This window comes from Hemiscyllium ocellatum, chromosome 5 (genome assembly GCF_020745735.1).
Source record: "Hemiscyllium ocellatum isolate sHemOce1 chromosome 5, sHemOce1.pat.X.cur, whole genome shotgun sequence".
In the NCBI taxonomy this organism is placed as follows: domain Eukaryota; kingdom Metazoa; phylum Chordata; class Chondrichthyes; order Orectolobiformes; family Hemiscylliidae; genus Hemiscyllium; species Hemiscyllium ocellatum.
In genome coordinates, this window is record NC_083405.1 from 30,075,179 (window position 1) to 30,092,867 (window position 17,689).

Consider the following 17,689-nt stretch of genomic DNA (forward strand, 5'->3'; position numbering starts at 1 on the left):
AATCTCAGTGTCCAGGGATATGCAGGCTAGCTGGATTAGCCATGGTAGGAGTGGGGTTACAAGAATAGAGTTTGGGGTGGGGGTGGAGGCTTGGATCCAGGTGGAATGCTCTTTGGAGGGTGCATGCAGACTTGAATGGCCTCTTTCCATGCAGTAAGGATTTGGAGACCAAAAGGTATGGGGAGAAAGCAGGATCAGGGGTTCTGGGTTGGATGACCAGCCATATTGAATAACAAAGCACAATGCACTGAATGGCCTCATCCTGTTCTATTTTCTGTGTTTATGGTGGAACAGACGCAAAGTGTCTCCTCATTCAGATGTTTATTTGTCAAATTAGCAGTGGTTGAAACAAGGTTGAAACTAAGGAAAATAGGTTAAATTTTAAAAAAAAGAAAATAGTTCTCTCCTTCTTCTGTGGCTTAAAGCCAGTTGAGATAGTCCTTGTTATAATTCTAACTCTTACCCCTGTTGGAAGAAAATGCCAGATCGTGCTGACCTAAGGAGGTGGCTGAAACCAATTCCTGTGACAGAGTGGAACGAGCTTTGCCCTACACATAGCTGTTCTGTTTCAATGCTCATTGCTAGTGATGGGACGAAAATAAAAGATATTTCATTGTTATGAACTTTAATGAGTGAAAACATTTAAAAGGAGAAGGTAGATTTTTAAAAATTTGTTCATGGGATGCGGATATCACTGGTCAGACAAGAACTTATTGCCCGTCCATGATTAGGCAGAGGGCGGTTGAGAGTCAACCACATTGCTGTGGGTCTGTAGTTGCATGCAGGCCAGACCAGGTAAGCATGGCAGATTTCCCTCCCTAAAGGGCATTGGTGAGCCAGATGGGTTTTTCTGGCAAATGACACCAGTTTCATGGTTATCATTACACACTTAATCCCAGATTTCTTTTCTTATTGAACGCAAATTCACCTGCATGATGGAATTTAAACCTGGGTCCCCAGAACATTACTTGGAATTCTGGATTAATAGTCCAGATAATAACATTAGCCATCACCTCCGTAATTGAGTTTAAGACAAAAACTGATCCTGTGATGGTTTTATATTTGCAGTACATGGAAAAATGTAATCATCTGAGATTGAGATGTATCTGAGATGCCCAATATTTGGAATTATTCTATCAGAAAATTCCTTCAATTATTAGAATGTTACAGGCAATTTCCAAAAAGAACAATATCAAACTGTATTTAATTTCCATTAATTAGTTATTTTTGTTTCATCCCCCCTCATTGCAGTAAATATAACTTTTTCTGTCTGTTCTCAGAATAAGCACCCATATTTTTGAATAGGTATAAAATATATTCTGTCCTCTGCCCTTTATCTAGATAATTGCTCATGCTGCATTTATCGAGTATTTTTGGACCTGCTGATAAGTCTGCAGTTTTCAGTCTCCCTTCTGCCGCATTATATTTCATCGTGATTTAACTGAGAAATAAGCAACCTGCTTCCCTCACTAGAAAACCAAAACATCTGTTGAAACTTGTAATTTAGTTTAAATTGCTCTCCCAAGCTGGGAATCTGTTGCTATTCATCTGCAGTAACCAATTCCTTAGCTGCTGTTTTGATGATCCAATTGATGTGGCAGTTTCTAGGACAAACAGTAGTTGATTTAACCATTTTACAACCAATTTTTTTTTCATGACCTAAGAGTGGAGGCTGACAAAATATCTGCTTGTGTCTATTTCCATACTTTGCTTTTCCTGGATCAGAGTTTGTGTGACTTGACCAAGCATGACTGACCAGCAGCAGCTGCTCCTCTTATTGTCTTCCATAGGCATATTGAAAGGACTTAAAGGGTTAAGGTTAACCTGTTTGGCTTTTTCACGAAAATGCTTTCTGAAAAATGTTGCAAGTCTGAAATCCAATGCCAAATCAGACATGAAATAAAGACACAATGAATGGAGGGTGGGCGACCAACATACATGAAGGAGACATGGCAGCCATTTCAGTGTGTTGGTGGTGCAGAAAATCTCCAAGTTTACCTCCATTGAAATGGTGAAATTGACAACAGGTTGACAACCAGCTTCAGGGCATCGACGTCCAAGTTTAACTATGGTTTGTTAGGCTGTGTGTGAGCAAACCTCATGGGAGATGCAGGTTGTCAATTTCAACATATCATTCACTTAAGAATGGTTTTAATATGAGTTTGGGATTTAACTTCAAGTGCTTGAATCTCCTGGGGTTTTTGGAATTTGCCAATGAAAGTAAAGTGAGTATATCATGGTAAGGGGTTAGAAGAAATTATATGACAAATATTACACTAAACATTGAAAGTGTATGCTTTATTAACTATTTATGTCAAAGGCTTTTTTTATAGTACTTGGCTTGAGTTTCAACATTCATCACTTTCATTTACCTAAACTGCACTTTGTAGATGTGAGTTGTCATGTCAGCATGGTTGCCAAAATTTCAGTTTTGATTTCAATTGAGGAGTAAGATGAGCAGCAGCAGGAGTACTGTACTGGCTGATGGACCTGCCACTTCGTAACTGAGCATTGAAATGGTCAGAATCCAGAGAAAGTGACAATGCAGGGTAACCAGGCACAGGAGGAGCTCTCTGAACATCTTGCAATAACAGTACACCAAGAAGCTCCGTTTCATGTCACATGGTGGCATATGTTTGCAAACTACTGAGAGATGATGTATTTAGACGTGGATTGAGTTGCCACACCTCACTCATGGGCGGAAGTGGGTACTGCAGGTGCTGGATTTTAGAGACAAGATTAGAATGGTGCTGGAGAAGCACAGCAGGTCAGGCAGCATCTGAGAAGCAGGAAAGGCTTTTGTCTGAAACATCGATTTTCCTGCTGCTTGGATTCTGCCTGACCTGCTGTGCTTTTCCAGCATCACTCTAATCTAGGCACCTTACTAATATCAGTCTTTGATCTTGGTTCCTCTGGGTTCATCATAGACACTTAGAGGATCAAGTAGTTGCTGGCTTGTGGGACTGAGGATTGACACTGTGCTTGAGAGGGCAAACAATAATGCACACTTTGTCATCAATAATGCCAGTCAAAACTTGGCACGTGTCAGATTTGTGGCTTTGCCAGGCTTTCCACAGATATGAAGCATTATTAACTTCACAGATGTGACAACAAAAGCACATGAAATAAATCAGGGTTATGTTTTCACTGCAAGGGTTCCCCTCCATCAATATTTGATGTTCTACCGTGGACAGATATTTAAACAGCTGTGTGTGTAAGATTCACAGTCAGCTGTCATGATTGCAATCCATAGCATGATCCCATCATCCCTTGGAGTGGATATCTACTGGCTGGTTTTAGATTAGATTACTTACAGTGTGGAAACAGGCCCTTCGGCCCAACAAGTCCACATCAACCCGCCGAAGCGTAACCCACCCATACCCCTACATTTACCCCTAACATTACCGGCAATTTAGCATGGCCAATTCACCTGATCTGCACATTTTTTGGATTGTGGGAGGAAACCGGAGCACCCGGAGGAAACCCACGCAGACACGGGGAGAATATGCAAACTCCGCACATACAGTTGCCAGAGGTGGGAATTGAACCCGGATCTCTGGTGCTGTGAGGCAGCAGTACTAACCACCTTGCCACCATGTTGTTTTGAGGCAAGGTTTAACCCCTTAAAATGTGGCTGCTAATACTACTTGACAGCCAATGATGTCAAGGAGTAACATATTGAAAGCCATGTAATAATGAAATATGTCACTGAACAATGTGTTTGATCAGATCAGCAGTGCCTTTCAGTACAAACCATGGTCTCCAGAATGAACATTGTACACTGCAGCCTCCACAATATTGTACAAAAGCAAATGTTTGATATTCAGAAGGAGCAAGATGTAGAGTGTAAAACTACTTCAGTGGAGAAAAGGGGAGGGAATAAATGCAGTACAGTTGCAGTGCTGCACACTGCAACATGGATAACTTTGTTCTTATGTGGCTAGGCTTTGTGAATGCACCATGTGTCATTTCTCTGCATCTACTCTTCCCTCAGAACAGAGTGATTTTGCAAACAACCACACGTCCCTTTCAAAGGACCCCTTTACTTGGTATTAAGTGCTCGCTTTCCTTTTATCGCAAATAAAACAGAACAGTAATCAAATATGGGAAGAATTAGAATGTGGCATGAACAAATACTTTCATTTGGCTTCAAAATCAGACAGAAACCTAGCAATTTCACATTGTGCACCGTTAGGTGCATTATAATGTTCTGGAGTAGGCAAAAGAAAGCAAAATGAAGACATTGATCTGATATATGTATTAAGACAGTGTTGAATATGCCACTGTTCCCACCTTAGTTGCTATGCTTAAGTTAATAAATTGCTTTTGTCATTACACCCAGGAGCATAACACTACACTCTTGCTGCTCAACTCCAAATCAATCTCCAGCCATAATTTATTTTCATTGCCGAACTTTCCACCTTCCTCAATATGGAACAGTACAGAACAACCTCAGTTATCTGAATGCCAAATTATTCGAATTTCGGATTATCCGAATAAGATCTCAAGGTCCTGTAAAAATATTATCTGTTATCCGAACAATCAGTTATCTCAGCAATGTTATCCGAGCAGAATATTCCTTGCCCATCTCGTTCAGATAATCAAGGTTATTCTGTATTTCCTTGTGGGTCTTAGCAGCCAACGTCATTTCTAAACGGAGATGCAGACTTGGTATTTCATTCTAACAGTTTTTTTTCCATTGTTCTGTAACATCTAGAATCCATCAACTATTCTGCATGCAGTGCCCCTTTAAATGTCTGCATTGAAATCCTGTCAGGCAGATCATTATGACAGCTGTTCAACCTAATTGGCTGGCAAATCTGGAAGTCCAATGCAAATAGCTGTGTTTAAAAGTCACTGACAAATGCACTGCATTTGGTTCTAAATTTGCACAGGCCTCTAAACTCCCTCACCTTATCCCATCATAGTACTTAATGACAATATGTTGCGGTTCCTGCTTGATGCTTTCTTACAGTCATAGAGCTGCATAGCGTGGAAACAGACCCATTGGTCCAACTTGTCCATCCTGACCAGATTTCTTAATTAATCTAATCTCATTTGCCAGCATTTAGCCCATATCCCTCTAAACCCTTCCTACTCATGTACCTATCCAGATGCCTTTTAAATGCTGTGATTGTACCAGCCTCCACCATCGAGAAGCTCATTCCATACGTGCACCACCCTTTGCTTGGAAACGTCACCCCTTAAATCCCCCTTAAATCTTTCCCCTCTCACCTTAAACCTATGACCTATGTAGTTTTGGACTCCCCTACCCTGAGGAAAAGACCCTGATTATTCACCCTATCTATGCCCCTCATGATTTTATCATCTTCTATAATGTCACTGCAGCCTCTGATGCTCCAGGGAAATAGCCCCAGCCTATTTAATCTCCCTGTATAGCTCAAACCCTCCAACGCCTTCTTATCCCTACATGTTTCCTGACTGCCGTCCAGGAGACACCATCACCTGTAAGTTTCCCTCCATGCCACCCACTACACTGACTTGGATTCCTTGACAGTCTCTGGGTCAAATTTCTGGAATTCCCTCCTTAACAGCATTGTGGGTCTACCTACAGCAAATGGACAGCAGTAGTTCATCACCTTCTCAAGAGCAGTTAGTGATGGATAATAAATTTTGGCCTAGTCAACAAAGACAAGTTCCCCTAAATGACTAATGATTTTGTAAAAGGTCTATCTTAGATCATCATTAGATGCGTCAATGAACCAAACAATATACATTTGGAAATAATTTACATTTATATTCAACTAATTCTTTTAGACAATGAACAATTTTAGTCAAATTAAACAAACATAAATTGAAATTATATTAAACTACTAGCTATGATTTGTTTTTGTCGTGAATTTGATGAGTGTCAGCCATTCATTGAGAAAGTAACTCTGTCATACCTGCCTTCACTGTGTACTATCTCTATTTAACCATAAAATCTGAATGGGTCTTTACAGAAGGCAACTGCATGAAAGCAAACCAAACAAATAAAAAATGCTGCATAATGTTATCTCTTTTCCCACATCATACGTTTGTCCTATATATTAAAATTTCTCTGGTAAAAATATAATTTTAAATAAAAGATTATTGTAGCAGGATTTCCATTAACCAGTCACTTTACAGACAATAAATGGGAATTGCACTTGGGAGCTCCTCGGAATTTCCATTGTAACACTCTAAAGGAATTGCCTGGGAAAATGAAGATTCTGTTGGGAAATTCTTGGAATCGTTTGACCATCTTCATTAAAAACTGAGGACTTCAGAATGTTCTGATGAAATGAAGTCAACACTTTACTCCAGGAAAATCTCGACAGTTGAAATACATTGTCTAACTCCTGAGGAACTATTAAACAAACATCATACTTCCCTGACACACACAACCCCAGACCTCAGACCTAATCAGAATCTCCTCTCTGAAATGCAGAGCTCTCTTTCAGTGTGAAAAATAGGGGCTAGAGTGGCAGTGTGTGTCGGATTGCCGCTCTCTGGAAAATCTGGCCCAATTTATCATAGGGAGATAATTTTAGTAAAATTGTTTTTTTCTATACAGACGTTTATGGCTTCACTGCAATTACACAGCAGGGGAATTTCTCGCATAGGAATTTAGAAGCAAAAAAAATACTATTACCCTCTTGTATTCCTAGTGAGTGGCAATGAAAACTCAATCATTGCTGCTTTGGAACTAACTGCTTGAGTGTGTGAAAGATGATTTACCTGTCCATATTTATTTATTTTTCCTTTCTTGCTTCTTTGTATTGTTTGTGAAAATAACCAGTCTTTGCTCATCCATTAGAGTTTCCATATAGTTAATGACAGGATTGACCTTACGATTAGCAGCATCATCTCCATATTTAATTCCTCTAATGAATGTTTCAAGCATCAAGCTGACAACTCAATCTAGCTTTTCGTTTGGCATGCTAGATGGCTTTTTGTTTCTTCAGTTTCAGTTTTTCTTTTGGATTTTCATGATGGCAGATCTTTTTGTAATGTCATGCTTTGCCTCTTTAGAATTGAAAAAAGAATTGAAGCTTGTTATTATGTAAACCAATCAAACATAACTTTTGCATCAAAGGACTGTGTGCTACTGTTTTAAAATGGACACACTACTAACATATTCAAACAGGAAATTCTAAGGTTATGAAAATATTTTCACTGTATAGCGCAAGCTCTGTGATGCATGCACATTATATAGAGTCATAGAGATGTACAGCATGGAAACAGACCCTTCGGTCCAACCAGTCCATGCCAACCAGATATCCCAACCCAATCTAGTCCCAACTGCCAGCACCCGGCCCATATCCCTCCAAACCCTTCCTATTCATATACCCATCCAAATGCCTCTTAAATGTTGCAATTGTTCCAGCCTCCACCACATCCTCTGGCAGCTTATTCCTTACACATACCACCCTCTGTGAAAAAGTTGTCCCTTAGGTCTCTTTTAAATCTTTCCCCTCTCACCCTAAACCTATGCCCTCTAGTTCTGGACACCCCGACCCCAGGGAAAAGACTTTGCCTATTTATCCTATCCATGCCCCTCATAATTTTGTAAACCTCTATAAGGTCACCCCTCAGCCTCCGACACTTCAGGGAAAACAGCCCCAGCCTGTTCAACCTCTCTCTGTAGCTCAGATCTTCCAACCCTGGTAGCATCCTTGCAAATCTTTTCTGAACCCTTTCAAGTTTCACAACATTTATCCGATAGGAAGGAGATCAGAATTGCATGCAGTATTCCAACGTGGCCTAACCAATGTCCTGTGCAGCTGCAACATGACCTCCCAACTCCTGTACTCAATACTCTGACCAATAAAGGAATGCATACCAAATGCCTTCTTCACTATCCTATCTACCTGCGACTCTACTTTCAAGGAGTTATGAACCTGCACTCCAAGGTCTCTTTGTTCAGCAACACTCCCTTGGACCTTACCATTAAGTGTATAAGTCCTGCTAAGATTTGCTTTCCCAAAATGCAGCACCTCGCATTTATCTGCCTCTCAGCCCATTGGCCCATCTGGTCCAGATCCTGTTGTAATCTGAGGTAACCCTCTTCGCTGTCCACTACACCTCCAATTTTGGTGTCATCTGTAAACTTACTAACTGAACCTGTTATGCTCACATCCAAACCATTTATGTAAATGATAAAAAGTAGAGGGCCCAGCACTGATCCTTGTAGCACTCTACTGGTCACAGGTCTCCTGTCTGAAAAACAACCATCCACCACCACCCAGTGTCTTCTACCTTGGAGCCAGTTCTGTATCCAAATGGCTAGTTCTCCCTGTATTCCATGAGATCTAACCTTGCTAATCAGTCTCCCATGGAGAACCTTGTCGAATGCCTTAGTGAAGTCCATATAGATCACATCTACTGCTCTATCCTCATCAATCTTCTTTGTTACTTCTTCAAAAAACTCAATCAAGTTTGTGAGACATGATTACCCATGCACAAAACCATATTGACTATCCCTAATCAGTCCTTGCCTTTCCAAATGCATGTATATCCCGTCCCTCAGGATTCCCTCCAACAACTTGCCCATCACTGAGGTCAAACTCACCGGTCTACAGTTGCCTGGCTTGTTGTTACCACCCTTCTTAAACAGTCACACCACGTATGCCAACCTCCAGTCTTCCGGCACCTCATGTGTGATTATCAGCAAGAGGCCCAGCAATCACTTCTGTAGCTTCCCACAGAGTTCTCGGGTACACCTGATCAGGTCCTGGGGATTTATCCACTTTTAACCGTTTCAAGACATCCAGCACTTCCTCCCCTGTAATCTGGACATTTTGCAAGATGTCACCATCTATTTCCTTGCAGTCTATATCTTCCATATCCTTTTCCACAGTATATACTGATGCAAAGTATTCATTTAGTATTCCCCCCATTTTCTGTGGCTCCACACAAAGGCCGCCTTGCTGATCTTTGAGGGGCCCTATTCTCTTCCGAGTTACCCTTTTGTCCTTAATATATTTGTAAAAACCCTTTGAATTCTCCTTAATTCTATTTGCCAAAGCTGTCTCATGTCCCTGTTTTGCCCTCCTGGTTTTGCTCATAAGTATACTCCTATTTTCTTTATATTCTTCTAAGGATTCACTCGATCTATCCTGTCTGTACCTGACATATGCTTCCTTCTTTTTCTTAACCAAACCTCAATTTCTTTAGTCATCCAGCATTCCCTATACCTACCAGCCTTCCCTTTCACACAAACGGGAATATACTTTCTCTGGATTCTTGTTATCTCATTTCTGAAGGCTTCCCATTTTCCAGTTGTCCCTTTACCTGCGAACATCTGCCTCCAATCAGCTTTCGAAAGTTCTTGCTTAATACCATCAAAATTGGCCTTTCTCCAATTTAGAACTTCAACTTTTAGATCTGGTCTATCATTTTCCATCACTATTTTAAAACGAATAGAATTATGGTCAATGGCCCCAAAGTGCTCCCCTTCAGTCACCTGCCCTGCCTTATTTCCCAAGAGTAGGTCAAATTTTGCACCTTCTCTAGTAGGTATATCCACATACTAAATCAGAAAATTGTCTTGTACACACTTAAGAAATTCCTCTCCATCTAAACCTTTAATAATGCCTTTTTTTTTAACTGTATAATCCCTATGCACAAAAATATCAGTGCTCCTTCAATTCTGACTTCTATTTTGACCTTTCCGATTATAATTAGTCCACTGTCAGTGGCCCTCGGAAGGTATAAAGTTGGATTCACTTGTGTATGTTATTCTAACTCAATATAAATCTGTAAATTGCATAATCTCAATAGACAAATGTCTGCTGAGTAAAAGGGATGCTCGGAGTTGAGGAGAAAAGTTGTATTTAGGAAGGTTCAGATTTGATGTGCTATATGGCATCACTTTGCATGTGGCACTGAATTGTCTGGCTTGTAATCTGTGTAATTACAGAGTAAACATGTCCAATCACAAATTTGGGATTTGGGTATTTATTCTTGTAATGTGTTGAATATTATGTCTTGTAATGTCTTTAATGTGCTAATATTACTTTGTTATGTTTTTGGGCAGTGTATCAGTTACAGCAGGAAGCCCCACGTCCGAAGAGAATTATCTGTCCTCGAGAGGTCAGTTGGAAATTGGACTTGAATAATGTGACAACGCAGCTTGAGGTTTGACTAGCATGGGACGTTTTCATTGTAACTAATGATGGAGAAGGAATCCTGCAGCTTGTAGTGTGACCATCAGTATGGTGAAATGAAACATTATCTTGTCATGTGGCAAAGTTCACACCAGAAAATGATTTTCAGTATCAATGACAAAGTGAATTTAGTGATGTAAACTAATAAATGTTTGACTTAGCACTTCACTATTCATCCTTTAGAGTTTATAATAGTGTAAAATAGTTTCATAATTAATTTCCCCAAGAATAATTTGAAACTAGCATGATTCTCATTAGCTTGGGTATCATGTGGCAAGTTTGTTGGAAAAGTCACCTACTTGAAATATAACTTCTTTTTGGCATAATTTTCCACCTAAATTACTTTGTCAACTCAGTGGTGTGCTAATATTTAATTTGTACTCTTCAGTTTCTTTGTGTTAATGATGTGGAATTGTACTGAATTACAATAGAATCCCTTCAGTAGTATAATGGATTTCTATATGTTTGAGTATTTCATCCATGTATTGAATGGATTAACAGGAATTTTGTAAAATTTCAAAACAGAAAATAAAAATATTGACCAATTTTTATAGCAAATCATCTTCTGCTTCATCACTTTTAACAAGATCCTATCTATTAACAAGTATAACTGTTATCTGGTCATTATTACATTCAACTGAGTTACTTCAAATGTACAAGGTTTTGCTGATGGCTACGCTGTGAATTGTCATGTATACATTTGCACAGCATATCATAGTGAAACTTAGTTGGAATATTGAAATTGCGTAAATTTGCTTTTGTGCTTTTTTCACTAGCTCTGCTCCTTGATTCATACTTCTATAAAATGAGTTTGTAGTTATTGTACTTCTAAATAATTATGATCCAATAATGGATTTTTGCTGGCTTCTGAAAGTTGGATTTTTATTTTGATAAAATGTTTGACCATTCTGTCTGTCTTGCATGAATTTTTATTTTGCTGGACCATGCACTAAGCTAACCTTTGCTTGCTAATAGTTCGCCAGATGTTCATTTGCTTGCAGTAACATACCACAAATAGAAAATCCTTTCGGCGGTTTCAGCAGAAGCATGTTTGGAACTCTATGACCTGTATTCTGCCTCATTTGCTCCTCACATACTTCTTTGTGAGTCAGACTACATCCCTCTTCACATTGAATTTAAAATCCTGATTTCCTTGTTCAAATCCCTCCATGATTTCAAGCTGTCCAACCTCTGTTGTACCTTCTCCTTTCTTTCCTTCAATGCCATTTAAAGTCCAACTCAAACCTTTATGTGCTCCCTCCCTTCATCTTATCACTAATAGAAGAGCCTTCACTCACCATCAACATTACCTTTTTTCTCATAAAGCTCAGTTTAAACATTCTCTCTTAACTATCCAACACCCATCTCCCTTCACACTCACCCCAGTCCCTCTGAATTATGCTTCCACTTTTAAAGGCCTAAATTTAACCAATCCTTTGTCACCTCTTCTAACTCCCACACCATTGCTTGATGTGCTATGTTTTCTTTATCAACATGTTAGTCAGCAGAGGCTTTTCCCCAGGTTGAAGTTCAATTACAAGGAGGCAGAGGTTCAAGCTGTGAGGGGGAAAGTTTACGGTAGATGTGTGAGGGAAGTTTTTCACTCAGAGTGGTAGGAGCCTGGAGATGGTGGAAGTAGACACATTGGTGACATTTATGAGGCATCTAGATGGTTACATGAATATGGAGCAAATAGAGGGATAGCGAGTGAATAAGGGCAGAAGGTATCTTCTGGTTTTGTTGGGGCATGATGATCGACCCAGGCAGGGAGGGTAAAGGACCTGTTCCTGTACTGTACTTTGTGCTTCTGTTCAGCAGTGGGTGGTGCATTTTTGGAATGAGCTGTCAGAAGAAGTGGTGGAGGCTAGTACAACAACAATTCAAAGGCATCTGGATGGGAACTTGAATAGGAAGGGTTCAGAGGGGTAAGGGTCAAATGTCGGCAAATGGGACGAGATAAACTTAAGATATCTGGTTGGCATGAAGAATCTATTTCTACCCTGTATAATTCTATGATTATATAACCTCTTTTGTTTTTTTCCATTTCCTCCTCTAGTCATCACCTAAATGGTATTTTTGGGGGATATTTTCTATATTAAATGCATCGTATACAAGCAAGTTGTTGTATGTAGAATTGAAAATACAGTAAAAAGAAATTCCTAGTTTTTTAGAATCATAGAGTTACACAGTATACAAAAGGCCCATAAAGTCTGAGCTGACAAAAACTACTCAAACTCGACACTAGTCCCACTTTCCAGCAGTTGGTTATGTTATTTCATGTCTGAAAATGCGTTGCTGGAAAAGCGCAGCAGGTCAGGCAGCATCCAAGGAGCAGGAGAATCGGCGTTTCGGACATGGGTCCTTCTTCAGGAATCAGGAATTCCTGAAGAAGGGATCATGCCTAAAACGTCGATTCTCCTACTCCTTGGATGCTGCCTGACCTGCTGCGCTTTTCCAGCAACACATTTTCAGCCCTGATCTCCAGCATCTGCAGTCCTCCCTTTCTCCTATGTCATTTCATGTGCCCATCTGAGTATTTTTAAAGATTGTGAAGTTTTCCACCTCAACGACCTTTGTCTGTGAATTTCAGATCCTCACCACCTTCTGGATGAAGTCTCTTTTTAACTTCCTTTCTAAATCTCCTTCATTTTACCTTAAAATTATGCCCTCTTGTTATTGACCCATCAACTAGGGGGGACAGTTGTTTTCTAACCACCCTGTCCATGCCCACCATAAGTTTATATACTTCAATCAGATTCTCCCTCAGGCCTCTCCTCTTCAAAGAAAACAACCCAAGCCTATCCAGCTTCTCTTCACAGCTAAACTATTCCATCCTCTGCACAATCTTGGTGAATCTCCTCTGCACTCCTGCTAGTGTAATGACATCCTTTCTTTCATGTATCAATTCATGTACCAGTGATTATAATCAAGTATCTCCCAGAACTGTGATTCAGATGATGTAGAATATATCCATTTCTGTTGTTATCACTATAGTTACATTATTGTTTGAAATTGTTTGATAGAAAGACCTATGGCAGTTGCCATCTAGTGGACTTTTCATAACATTACAGTTGGACTTCCTAGTGCAATGAATCCAGGGAGAGCTTCAAACTGATTTTCTAGCATTTATTTACATTTCTAGTTTCAAAACTTAGCAGTGACATTTGGTAACTCAACAGGAAAATGTATAATAAGATAGTTTAATTTTGCAGGAGAGATTGACCTCCCTAAGATTGTACAGTCTAGAAATCCATGAAATTATTGATTAACCTTTTTATGAAATTTGAATAATGTGAATGTAAAAGTTAACAGTTTTTCAACTAATCTTTATGAAGTTGAGCAGTAACACTGGTCATGCTGCGCTGGAAATAATCATCTGACACATTCAAATGCTTTCTCTAGTGTTGTGATAATGGCTATTTTCTGTTCTGGATTTATCATACGTTGAGGATCACGATTTAGATCTGTTTGTCATTGCTTTCTTTTGGTGCTTATTACCACCCCTCTTCCAACAAATTCAGAGATTAAGTATTTGTGCATTTCATTTGCTGTTTGTGAGGTTTTTCCGTGTATGAGTTGTATGCATTAGCACTTCAGGATATCCTAGGCGACTTGTTAAGATGATGTATATACATAAATGCAAATTCTTTCTTATTTTCGGAATCTAGTGATCTGGTAACATTTGGTTGGTAACAAAATTCATTCCTGTAAATGTATTAATGTATGGGTGAATCCTCAGTAATTCATTTAGCAAAATATATTTAAAGCCGAGCCATTTCACAGAAATGTCGTATTCTCAAGTAGCCCAAAGTGCTTTGTATAGGTCAACAACAACTTGCATTTGTGTAGTGTATTTGAATATCATAAACTGATACAAGGTGCCTTACAAGAACAAAATTGTCAACAAGCCAAAGAAGGAGACATTGACACAGATAACTAAAAGCTTGGAGAAAGGGGTAGGGTAAGTTTCAAGTGTGTCTGAAAAAAAAGGATCTTAAGCAAGCATTTCTAGAATGTTATGGCCTGCATCGCACCCTGCATTTCACAGATGCAAAAGTGGGAATATAATTCCAGTTTTTCTAGTCTAGATCTGATTCCAAGACCAACTATCAGTCCAGAGCAGTATTAAAATTTGTTTGAAAATAAATTGTGGGTTCCTGCATTTTTCTAGCACTTAACTTGTGGTTGAAGTATACATTGTACAATATCAGACATAAATGGATAAAGTGGGGCCATCTTCCATATTAGAGAATAAAATTAATATTTGAGGATTGCTGTTGTCATTTACAAGATGTGTATAATGTTTTGACTTTAAAGTACTTTTGTAAGCATACAGTATTTAAATTATTTGAGAATATTTCTGGTAAGTTAGGTAGCAAATTCCTTACTTTCCAATCACTTGCTTTTCAAGGGCTAATATAAGAATACGTTGCTAACAATTTTCTTTGGTTTACAGGTTGAAAACAGGCCAAAGTACTATGGAAGAGAGTACGTAAATCATTTTAATTTTTGTTATTATTTTAGACTGTATTTTGCAAATAACAGCAAGAAGTACTGTAGATTGGATTGTTGTTAGAAAAGCAGTTATGCTGAAGAGTAATGTACTTACATGGTTTATGCATGATTGTATTTTAGTTCCTAATATATGGTGGTTTACAGTGGGATGATGATTTGAAATTTGCATTCTTTATCAATATTGTGACGTAAAAAGCAATCTTGTACCATGGCACACGAGAAATAATTTTGATTCCACATTGTAGCAGAGTACATTTCTATATGATAACACACAATAATGTCCTGATACCAGGGATGAATAAGATAAACAGTAATAAATTTGAGTGTTCCCTTTAAGTTATATTTTAGCAGACACAAGAATATCTTTAATTTTAGCTGTTACTTGACTCTAGCAAATACTGTTCTGAAGAATCACTTACGAATGCTGTTTAATTGTTAACACAAAAGAAATGAATTCTCTAGTTTTCTCCAAAATGGAAACCTATGCTTGTCAATTTCCTTGTGTTATCAAATTATTTAGAAAGAAAAGAACAGTAATTTTCTTGTCACTGCTTTAATGAGTGCTTTAATAGCTACGATCTTCTTTCAGTTCCTATCATTTTATAAAGGGTTGCTGATTGATCACCAGCCTCCAATTCCTTGTGTCAGTTATTTGTTCCACTTCCATTCCTGTTTGTCTTTCATCACTGCCACTTTCTATCTGGACTTGGGTCCTCCTGCTCTCCTTTCTGGCAGTTCAATATCCATCACTTGCCTCACCATTTTTCCCATCCCTTTTGGCAATGAGTGACCATATGATTTCAGTTTTTTCCAGCTACTTCCTTCAGTGTCCCCGCAATCTTCACTGACCTTCTAAAGTAGGTAGTCCCTGATCTTGTCCTTTCTTATTTGTCCACATGTGCATTTTAATATTTACCTATCATTAGTAACCTTTGTTCCTCTTTTCCTGAAGTTGCTCAAGTTTCTGGACTGTGTAACAAGACCATTCTCTCAATTGTTTTGTTGATCGTGCTTTTCAGTTTTAGCAATATTTTTCTATTACAAAAAAAGCCTCAGTGCAATTCTTTCAGTTACTCCAATGGAGCTAAACTACTCCTGAATTTCTGTTTCCACATTTCCATCCCCTCCCACCCACAGGTTCTGCCAGGGGTGTTCACTTACTTTCTTCAGCTAAGTATTATACTGACTTTTTTCTCTTCTTGGAGACCTGACTGTTTCCACTTCTTTAACAATTTTATCTTTTCTTTTTGTCATTCTTTTTGTTTTCAATCTGCCATCAAGTTTATTTTTCCAGGTTCTTTTCTCCCTGGTAATATTTCTTTCACTTTTCATCGGTTTTGCTAATCAAACTTGTCACCAGTCTTTTATGGTGCCCGTCATAACTTCAATTTCTCGTAACTATTTCTCCATCTGATTTCTCAATTCCCTCCTCCCTCTCCAACTGATGTTCTGACTACATCTTGTCCATCACTGTTTTGTTTTCTTTGCAGCCAGTTCTGTCACAGAGACTCAATGCTGGCACATAACGATTGTAACGTGACTAAATTAATATGGAGAAATTATGTGTGAATTTGTTGTTACAGTATGATGTTCAGTGACTGGCAACTTACCTTAAATATTATACTGTAACAATTAGCTAAGCACATTTAAATTTCTCCGAGAATTAAATTTGGAGTCACTAAATTGTCTGCTGGAATGGCCTGTATAAGTATTAGATGACAGTTCAACATCTCCCATGCAAAATTTCAAAGACAGTTAGCTTTTGCCAAATAAAATGTGATAACCAGTGACATTAATGCAAGTTTGAGATTGCTTTTCCTCACTTGTTCTTTTTTTTAAAAAGAAAATCCTGTCTTTTTTTTCTTCCCATTCCAAAGCTTCTGCATTTCAGATAATTTACTTCTGCAGAGTAGGGAAAATCCATAACTTCACCTGTTTACAGATCAGGCACTTGTGATGGTTAACGTTTTATTTATCACAGTTGTTTTCTTCTAGCCCCAGTGAAATGTTTGCAAATGTTATTCTAGTTGATTGCTACAAATTAACTGGAGTACAGTTTCAGCTCCTTGATGCATGACTATTCATTTTTCTGTAGATTAGGAATGAATGCTGAAAATTTGCTAACTCCATATTCAGGGTGGATTTATATGAATAAATAAAGTGCATCTGTATTTTTCGAGATTTCTGCATGGCATACTCTGTATTGTAACTTGGGGTCACACCACACCACTGTCCTTCAGCTGTTTTTATATAATTAACATTGAGGCTTGTAATTAGTTAATAGTAATTCAAGCCTGAAGGTTACCTTGTAGATTTTTATCACCCTGGATTATGCTACAAACTGTAATAATAGTCATTACTGAAATGCCACATTTTTTAATTTAAAAAATGTTTTTAGATCCCATTGTATATAGAGAGTAAGTTCAAATTGAATTATTTGAATAATATCATGATTGGAATTTGAGTATCTATTTATCAGATAATCATGCATCTTTTGTATAATAATAATTAGCAAAAAAATTTCAGTAGTCAGAGGCATGGTCTGTTGTATTCTCTAAATAGTTTTAATACCGAATGATTATAATACAATTAATCATCAAAACAGGTAGCCGATCAGTATGGTTCCAACATGTAGATCTTCGATCAAATTGTCTTTATTGACCATGTTTTGCTGTGCTGTTCTTTTGCTTTTCAACTATCAATAAAATTATAATTGGCAAAATTGATCGAAATGGGCAGATTTGTTAAATCTCAAGCAAGTGACATATTGTGGTTTGTAGCTTAATATGATCAAGTTTGGATTTATTGTAAAAAAATATAATTTTTGGAAAATAGTTCAAGGACTTTTGTTTCTATAGAAAACAACAATATTAATTCCAAGATTGTAAACAAAATTACAAAGTGAAATGGTTACATAGCTATCATGTTACTTGTGTTCTGTGATCTCATTTCTTGGGAGCCTGTGGTAAAATGACTCGTTTGTTCCATTACTGCTCTTTTTGGAAATTGTTTTGGAAGAGGTT

General features: G+C 38.2%; 1 protein-coding gene across 2 annotated transcripts in view; it reads left to right on the forward strand.

Moving 5' to 3' along the window:
- Positions 1–17,689, forward strand: part of chn2 (chimerin 2) — a 351,738-nt gene that overhangs the window by 206,733 nt on the left and 127,316 nt on the right. For both annotated transcript variants that reach the window (XM_060824624.1, XM_060824625.1), the window contains exons 3-4: positions 10,022–10,077; positions 14,608–14,639. In XM_060824624.1, the coding sequence (XP_060680607.1) occupies positions 10,022–10,077; positions 14,608–14,639 (88 nt within the window). The remainder of the gene's footprint in view (positions 1–10,021; positions 10,078–14,607; positions 14,640–17,689) is intronic.